General features: G+C 36.9%; 1 protein-coding gene across 1 annotated transcript; it reads right to left on the bottom strand.

Annotated features, from left to right (window-relative positions):
• Positions 1 to 7,658: 7,658 nt before the first annotated feature.
• LOC116570490 (elongation factor 1-alpha 1-like) lies at positions 7,659 to 9,172 on the bottom strand. Its single transcript, XM_032307679.1, has 2 exons — positions 9,166 to 9,172; positions 7,659 to 9,132 (listed from the first exon to the last, which is right to left on the bottom strand). Exon 2 carries the CDS (start codon positions 9,129 to 9,131, stop codon positions 7,749 to 7,751), a length of 1,383 nt encoding a protein of 460 aa, XP_032163570.1. The 5' UTR covers position 9,132; positions 9,166 to 9,172; the 3' UTR covers positions 7,659 to 7,748.
• Between the last annotated feature and the right edge of the window lie 853 nt (positions 9,173 to 10,025).

Below are 10,025 nucleotides of genomic sequence, written 5' to 3' on the forward strand. Positions count from 1 at the left end.
AAGAGCCCACACATTTGAAGTGAGATCTAAATTTGGCAATAACACTTAATGAAGGAAGTCTGGGTGAATATCTTCAGTGCTGTTTTCATATTGCAGATGGACCTAAGGGTCGCTGAGGAGCCCTTGAGAGCCACCGCTCAGAGCAGATTCATTGACTACGATGACCTTTTTTTGGTACTTCAGACCTTGACCAGTCTGCTGAGATCAGGTAAGCAAATATTTTCTATGACTCTCGGATCTCTCTCAGGAACTTCTTGACAATGTAGCACCTGATCTGACTGCTTTAATTTCTGCCGCTTCATGTTGGGGCCTAGTTTATGAAGTTTCCCAGGCTGCAAGGAGCTTATGATACCCCAGGATTGCAATAGCAAAATTGCCTTTGCTGCAGCTGCATTTGATAACTGTTCAGCTTCCTTGTTTTGTGTGTGAATCTTTGGTCTTAATGAATCTCCCTTAATGATCCATTCTGTGTCCTTGACTTGAAAAAATTATTTCCCATTCCTCCCCACTGATTTTTGCTTTGAAGGCAATAGAAATATTACCCCACCCCCCCACCCCCGCCACCCAGTAACTGCAGGTTTATCAATTAACTCAGGGACAAAGACAGATGGCAGTTTTATGTGAACTAATATTAAAAGAAAACTGGTTTTGCTCTGTTTTTCATGGAAACACTTTATGCATTCAGGAGTTATTTGTTAAGTGCCTGCTGTGGATTGGCCCTTTGTGAGATATATGGATGTAGCAGTGAGGAAAACAGACAAGGTCCCTGCTCTGTTACAGCATCTAAAGGGGAATCTCGGCACAGGACACAGATCATAGAGAAGGAAATAAGTAAATCAACACAATAATTCTAGAAAATAATAAATGATCCAAAATATTTAAAAATGTAACGTGGAGCTTTACTTCTGGGTAGACCATTCTTTTCACTGTAATGACTGGAAATAAGTGCATACATTTTAAAATAACTTTTTAAAAAGACATTGTAGAGTTATGGAAGCATAGAGGAGTATATAACCTAAACTTCCCTAGGAGAAAAAAGTCTTTCATTTATAGAGGTAGGATTCACAAAAAATAAAAATGAACCATTTAAAAATGAACAATTAAGTGGCATTTTGTACATTCTCCCTGTTGCACAACCACCACCTCTATCCAGTTCCAAAATATTTTCATCATTCCCCAAAGAAGATTCCATACTCATTAAGCAGTTGTTCCTCTTTCTTCTCTAGCCCCTGGAAAACAACAATCTGTGTTGTGTCTATGGATGTACTTATTCTGAGTATTTCATATAAATGGGATTATATATTATTCATTAGTTGATGGGCATTTGGGTTGTTTCCATATTTTGTCTATTGTGAATAGCTCTGCTCTGAACATGCATGTAAATATTATTTGAGTCCCTGTTTTCAGTTCATGTGGGTATATATCTAGGGGTGGGATTGCTGGCAATTTTACGTTTAATTTTTTGAGGAATCACCAAACCATTTTTTACAGTGGTTAAACCATTTTTGCATTCCCACATGCCATGTAAGAAGGCTCTAATTTCTCCACATCTTCACCACTTGTTATATTCCCTTTAAAAAAAAAAACAAACAAACTAGAACCATCCTAGGGGTATGAAATTGTATCATATTATGGTTTTGATTTGCATTTCTCTAACTGAGAATCCTTTCATGTGCTTTTTTGTTGGCTGTTTGTGTCTTTCTTAGAGATTTGTCTATTGAAGTCCTTTGTCCATTTTTTTTTTTTAAATTGAGGTGTTTGAAGAGCCCTTCTTTGATGAGCTGAGATGTGCATGTCTGCAGGTATTTACCAGGCTTGGGCACACGCTAAGGACTGAGCTTTCCATAAGCATAGAGATTCCAATGGGAGAAAGAGAAACCACTGAATATTTTAATGTGGACTGGCATTAAGAACTAGAATCTAAAGGGTCCCTAGACTGGAAAACGAAATTTTAAAGTGGTGTCATTTAAAATAGCATGAATATCTAGAATATGTGGAAATTAACAAAAATGTGCAACATCTCTATACTGAAAAATACAAAACATCCAAGAGAAAGCTTCAGAGATCTAAATAAATGGGGTGCTATCCTTTGTTCATTGGAAAACTCAATACTTTCTCTTTAAACTTTTTGTTCTGAGATAACTATTGATTCATATACAATTGTTTGAAATGAGATAGATACCCCATGTAACTTTCACCTAGGTTCTCCCAGTGGTAACATCTTTCATGACTACAGTACAACATCACAACCAGGAAACTAACATTAATATAACCCACCCACCTTATTCAGATTTTACCAGTTTTATATGTACTCACACATATGTGTACTTCGTTCCATGTAATTTTATTTATTTATATATTTATTTTTTAAAGATTTATTTATTTGAAAGGAGGAGAGCAGTGGGGAAGGACAGAAGTAGAAGGAGAGGGGATCCAAAGCACACTCTGTGCTTAGCGCTGAGCCCAGAGCCTGACACAGGGCTTAATCTCATGACCCTGAAATCATGACCTGAGCTGAAACCAAGAGTCAGATGTTTAACCAATTCCGCTACCCAAGTGACCCTAGTTCTATGTAATTTTAACACATGGGGAATTATGTTATCATCCTCATTATCAAGATATAGAATAGTTCCATTCCTACAAGGATTCTTTGGGCTTGTGCTAACTTTTTATAAGACCCTTCTCCTGCCATTCCTTCTCTTATCCCTAATTCCTGGCAATCACTAACATGTTTTCCATCTTTAGAATTTTGTCATTTCAAAAATGTTGTATTAATGGAACTGTATATCATGTAACCTTTTGGGATTTTCACTCAGTGTAATTTCCTTCATATCCATCCAAGCTATTGCACATTATTAATAGCTCAGTCCTTTTTATTGCTAGTGACCAATATTTTGAAGAATCAATATAAGGCTGCAGTGTTTAAGATAGAGTGGTGTTTATATGGAGACAGGGAGGTAGACCAATGGAACTGAATAGGGTGTGTAGAAATAGACCCACACATATATAGTAACTAAGGTGAGACAGATTTGAAACTGCTATGTGATGACAGGATGGAGCTATGAAATAATCCTTATGGAAAAAAATGTGCCTCGGTCCTTACTTCATGCTGTGTATAAAAAGTAATCTGATGTATATAATTGACCTAAAAAGAAAGGCAAAACAAAATTTTTGGTAGAAAACATAGATAAAATCCTTATGCCTTTAATAAAATAGGCAAAGATTTCTGAAACAAAATGCAAAAGTGCTGACCTAAATAAATAAAATGGCTCTTTATTAAAAGATACCAATAAAAGAGCAAAAAGATCAACTAGGAGAAATTTCCAATACCTATAGCCAACAAAGTATCCATATACAGAAAATATAAAGAACTACAAATTGGTTAGATGATGACAACTCAAAAACAAAATGGGCAAAAGACCTGCACAGGCACCTAACCAAATAGGCTATCCAAATGAGCAGTAAGTATGTGAAAAGGTGCCAAATGTCATGAAATATAAGGGGAAATCAAATGAGAACTGCAAAGAGATGTCTTCATTCTTAGAACTTTGAAGAAATAGTTACAATGGCAAAGTTCCTGAGACCAAAATGAACTTGATGTGTTTAAGAAACCCAGAGGGCCAGTGTGGGAGATTAAGTGAGAGAGAGGACTAAAGGAGGTTGAGGGCACAGAGGAGGGCAGGGCCATTAGGGTTGTGGAATTTGATTTTTTAAATTATTACTAGAAGTAAAAAATAACTTTTAGATTGCAACTTTGGGTAATAGTTTGCCATATAATACTTCATAAATGAATTCTATTCTAGTCTAGTCTACTCTATTCTATGTTGTGCTATGCCATGATGTTCATTAAAACACAATGTCAGGGGGCACCTGTGTAGCTCAGTGGGTTAAAGCCTCTGCCTTTGGCTCGGATTGTGATCCCAGGGTCCTGGGATCAAGTCCTGAGTCGAGTGCTCTGCTCAGCAGGGAGACTGCTTCCCTTCCTCTCCCTCTGCCTCTCTGCCTACTTGTGATCTCTGTCTTTCAAATAAATAAATAAAATCTTTTTAAAAAAACACACACACAATGTGAGTTATAATACACTAAATTAATTTTATCTGCAGTCTGAGAAAAGACTGAATGTATGATCTTGTAGGCCATGGAAATGGGTTTGAATTTTTTTTTACTCTAATAAAAAATCATAGGAAGAGATTAACTGAGTTAATATAAAACTTCAATAGTGATCTTAAGCCATGTTAACAGACTTTTGGGGAATTTTAATCTGAGTGATTAAAAATGATTAGGCAGGTTATAGAAATGAGTGGGATTCCTTCTCAGAGAATAAAGATACTCATAATTCATCTAATGAATGTTGTCTAGAAAAAACTAAAGAGTTCTCTAAATCTTCAGTTCTCCAAATAATCTTCAAAAATAGTTCTCTAAATAATCTTCAGTTCTCCAAATAATCTTCAAGAAGAGGATATAAGATGCAGGAAACAAACACATGCTTTATCAAAGACCATGATACTCTCTGATAGAAGAGAAATGAATTTTAAGTCAAGAGCATAAAATCTCCAGAGAAGCTCTCATCATTTTTTTGCAGAAGTAATCACTGGAATGTACTGTGTACTAATTAGAGAGGGTGCTTTGTTTCTGTAAAATCAGTTAGAAACAAATTAGTTCCAGCCTGTGGCTCGGTTCAGGTATGTGATGTGGCTGGAAGACCACCAAAATAGGAATTATCCCACAAAGAAGTACTTAACATGTCTTCTCCAGCTTTTATCAGATATTTCTGATCTTGGCTGAATCCTTTTCATATTTAAAGTGAATAAACAAGGGAGAATTGGGTAGATGAAGTTGGCATATAGAATGATGATTTAGTTCAGACAAGGGGGGACCTGAATCACTCTGGCGCTTGTCCTGCTGCACTCTCTCTGTGGGGCAAGGAGTCCAAGGGGCCAAGAATATGCATACCCAGTCAGAGCCCATTCTCTTTCTTGGTGAAACAGGTTTCATATGAGAATGGATTGCTAAATTTTCAGGAATTTAGTGAGCTGGTACACTTGTAGTTTAAAATGATCATGGTAGAATATTTACACTATGGTAAATGGCAAATAATGCAAATCAGGGCTTCTTCCTTAAGAACTAATTCTTAAGTATTTACCAGCATACAGCATACCACTGATAAAGACCTAAATCCTAACATAAACTTAGTTTTTGTTTTTGTTTTTGTTTTAAAGCTTTGGATCAAAAAATGGTGGAAATGACAATAAATTAATGCCCCATTTTTTAAAATTTACATTTAGATCTTTTTCTGTGGTATTGATCCAGCATTCTATGTATTAGCAATATATATTTCCAGGGGGTTATTAAAAAAATCAATTTTGGAAATAATTATTGATTTACAGGGAGTTGCAAAAATAGCACACAAAGTCCCATGTGTCCTTCTCTCAAATGGTGATGTCTTATATAACTGTAGTACAATATCAAAATGAGGAAATTGACATTAATATGATATTGTTAACTAGGTTCCAGATCTTATTCAGTTTTCACTAGTCTTTATATGCACTCATTTAATGTGTGCTCAGGAGTATGCATGTGTGCAAGGGCATGTATGTGTGAGTTTTGTTCTATGCAACTTGATCCATCAGTTACTTTTTAAATGCAGTCTGTAGACAGCCCCAGGGCAGCAGAACATTGCTTAATTACTTGATGCCTTTAGGACTTTGTGCTCAGCTGACCCTATAATTAAAGTTTTTGTGTGTATGCGATTGTCTTTTTTGTTGTTGTTGTTGTTTTTGTTTTGTTTTTTTAAGAGGAAACCCATATCTTTGTCTAAATTACATGGATTTTCTGGGTGAATAGTTCCTAAAGTACAGGTAACTGTGTCATTTGATAAAATCTGACTTCTTAAGGGTGACCTCACATATCCCTAAGTGATAGAAATGCATTTATTCCTTTTGAAGAAATATAGGTATCTCTGCAGGTGATAAACACGAAAACAAGTTATATAGTCAATTTATGGTAATTATAATATATGGTAGTAATAATACTGAATTGTGCTTTTTTTTTTTTTTTAAAGTAAGCTCTGTGCCCAACATGGGGTTCAAACACATGACTCCAAGATCAAGAGTGGCATGCTCTGCCAAATGAGACAGCCAGGCACCCCGATTTGTTATTTTTATGATGTAAGCATTGAATAAGCTGGCACTTTAATTATTAGAGGCAAATGCTGGCAGGCAAAAGTGCTTAAAAACCTTTTTTTGTTGTTGTTTATATTTTATTTTTAACTAATAATATAAACTCTATGTCAATTTATCACAATTTAAATCCTGACAGAAAAGTTCAATATTGTTAATCGGTTTCACTCTAAGTAATTTAATAGTTCTATTTTTGTATTTAGTTACTGTATTCCAGAAATATGGTTACTGAAACATAACCCTGCATTTATATGGGATGTATTATATTTAATTACAAAGCATTCTGTTATCAATTATCTGCTGGCACATAAATTACAGCATGTCTTGTTTCCAGTATATTTATATTGCTACTTAATCTGCTTTCTTTCTGTCTTTTCTGGGCATAAGGTTGATGATTACTTGAGGACAGATCAATGGGAGAACTGTTTAAATTAACCTACCAAGTTTCTTATTGATGTCTTCTGACCACGTAAAGGAGTGGTTAACAAGCAATCTAGGGGAGAAGTCAGATTCCTTTTAGGCTAGTGCTTTGGATTAACCATACCATGTTTTCTGTCCTATTATAGAAGAGAATACTGAGCAGTGAGCTGGGAAAAACAGTAAGAAATTGCATCCGTTTTACCAGTTCTCCTTAATTGGACCTTTTCAGCACATTTCATTATATAGTTGTAATATTGTGAATATACAAAACTGAATTGCCCCCAGAATTTACATTCAAATAAAGAGCAAAGTACTCATATATTTAATACAAAATTTTTTAAAGATTTTATTTATTTAGTTGACAGAGATCACAAGTAGGCAGAGAGGCATATAGAGAGAGAGGGAGAAGCAGTCTCCCCGCTGAGCAGGGAGCCTGATGTAGGGCTTGGATCCCAGGACACTGAGATTATGACCTGAGCTGGAGGCAGAGGCTTTAACCCACTGAGCCACCCAGGCTCCCCAAAACAAATTGTTTTGATGATACATTCTGAGTTACTCATGTAATACTTTCCTCCAGGAAAACATAACTTTGACTTGATTGAAATGAGAAACATTTCCTAACTACTTAAAGATTTTAATCTTACACTATTCAAATATACTGATTAGACATTATTTCATTACTTTGTCTCTTTTCATGTAGCTTCTGAAGTCCAACAGTTGTGATACTTGGGACCATACTATTAGTATACTTCTCTTTTGTTTTTATGACATAGAGTAACAATTTATTTTTCACACTCCTCAGTGAGATTCCAAAATTATACAAATAACTTTGCAGTATCTTTCCCTCTCTTTTTTTTTTCTCATTAAACTTTTGTTTTAATGGGTCTCAAAATTCCATGACAGATTTTTGGTCAAGTTGTTTCCATTAAAAAGTATTGATTTTAAAAACTAATAACTTAAAACTGCCACACACAAAAAAACCCAAATGGTCCACAAAACATTCTCCTTTTCTTCTGAAGGTTTTACGATGCATTGTTATCATTAACCAGTCTTTTACTATAAACTTAAATGGCCAATTGACACAAACAGTTCTGAGACCGTTCTTCCACCACTGATAAAGACTGGGGTGGCAGGTATTGGGGATAATATTCATTTAGCCTTCTGAGCTTTCTGGGCAGACCTGGTGACCTTGCCAGCCCCAGCTGCCTTCTTGTCCACGGCTTTGATGACACCCACAGCAACCGTCTGTCTCACGTCACGAACAGCAAAATGGCCCAGAGGAGGATAGTCAGAGAAACTCTCAACACACATAGGCTTGCCAGGAACCATATCAACAATGGCAGCGTCACCAGATTTCAAGAACTTGGGACCATCTTCCAGCTTTTTTCCAGAACGATGATCTATCTTCTCCTTCAGCTCAGCAAACTTGCAAGCAATGTGAGCTGTGTGACAGTCCAGCACAGGTGCATATCCAGCACTAATTTGGCCTGGATGGTTCAGGATAATCACCTGAGCTGTGAAGCCAGCTGCTTCCATTGGTGGGCCATTTTTGCTGTCACCAGCCACATTGCCACGATGAACATCTTTTACAGATACGTTCTTGACGTTGAAGCCCACATTGTCCCCAGGAAGAGCCTCACTCAAAGCTTCATGGTGCATTTCAACAGACTTGACTTCAGTTGTAACATTGACTGGAGCAAAGGTGACCACCATGGCAGGTTTAAGAACACCAGTCTCCACTCGGCCCACAGGGATAGTACCAATACCACCAATTTTGTAGACATCCTGGAGAGGCAGACACAAGGGCTTGTCAGTTGGATGAGATGGTGGCAGAATGCAATCCAGAGCTTCAAGCAGTGTGGTTCCACTGGCATTCCCGTCTTTACGGGTGACTTTCCATCCCTTGAACCAAGGCATGTTAGCACTTGGTTCCAGCATGTTGTCACCATTCCAACCAGAAATTGGCACAAATGCTACCGTGTCAGGGTTGTAGCCAATTTTCTTAATGTAGGTGCTGACTTCCTTAACGATTTCCTCGTATCTCTTCTGGCTGTAGGGTGGCTCAGTGGAATCCATTTTGTTAACACCAACAATTAGTGGTTTTACACCCAGTGTGTAAGCCAGAAGGGCATGCTCATGGGTCTGCCCGTTCTTGGAGATACCGGCTTCAAATTCACCAACACTAGCAGCAACAATCAGGACAGCACAGTCAGCCTGAGATGTGCCTGTGATCATGTTTTTGATAAAGTCTCTGTGTCCTGGAGCATCAATGATGGTCACATAATACTTGCTGGTCTCGAATTTCCACAGGGAGATATCAATGGTGATACCACGTTCGTGTTCAGCTTTCAGTTTATCCAAGGCATACTTGAAGGAGCCTTTTCCCATCTCAGCAGCCTCCTTCTCGAATTTTTCGATAGTTCTTTTGTCGATCCCACCACATTTGTAGATCAGATGACCAGTAGTGGTAGACTTGCCCGAATCTACGTGTCCAATGACAACAATGTTGATATGAGTCTTTTCCTTCCCCATTCTGGCTTGGGTTGAGCAGTGGTTTTCATGACACCTGTGTTCTGGCGGCAAACCCGTTGTGGGAAAATAAAAAAAAGCTGAAGTATCTTTTTGTGGAAATTAAATACATCCAGCTCTTTGTATGGTTGTGGCTACTGACATTAGCATTTTTTAAAATGAGAAAATTAAATAATGCAGAATATTTGCTTTTTAAGAAGAGGTTTATATTTACATTACTCGTGCCTCCACTGTTCCTAGCTGATTTCTTCTAAAAGTGTAAATTATATTTCACGTGAGAAACTTACTATTTGGGAAGTATAGAAACTAAACAAAGTATAGTTATAGGAAGCAGTACAGCAATAAATTAAAATGTCAGACTTTTAAGTTGTTTTGTTAAAAGCCTTAAACTCATCCATGATTTTTGGAATTGACAATGTGACTTTAGCACCCACTTTTAAAGATCATTTGGAAGCGTGAGTTATTTGTCAGGTGTGATTTATTTAAGACAATAAACTTAGATTATTGAGTCGAACAAATAACTATTTGGATGCCTGCCAAGCATTTAGAGTGAATGACTGAATATAATGAGACTAGATCACTCAGAGGGATGAATAATCAAAAGCCGTAGGATGAAATTAACATTGTTCAAAAGATAGATCTCTTTCTTCTCTCCTTTGCGAATATTGAGCAATGGGAGAGTGAAAAGCATCATGGGAAGTACTGCCCTTGCATTCCAATACAATGGCAGTAAATATACCTTATATTTGCATAATGCATTCCAGCTCATATATGCTACTTCATATTCCATTAGAACTACTCTTCAAAATAGTTATAATTGCAAAATTACAGATGAGAAAACTAAGAATCCAGCAGATTAAGTGATTTCCTTAGGCTGCATAGACTGTGATGAGCAGA

Source organism: Mustela erminea, chromosome 12 (genome assembly GCF_009829155.1).
Source record: "Mustela erminea isolate mMusErm1 chromosome 12, mMusErm1.Pri, whole genome shotgun sequence".
Lineage (NCBI taxonomy): Eukaryota > Metazoa > Chordata > Mammalia > Carnivora > Mustelidae > Mustela > Mustela erminea.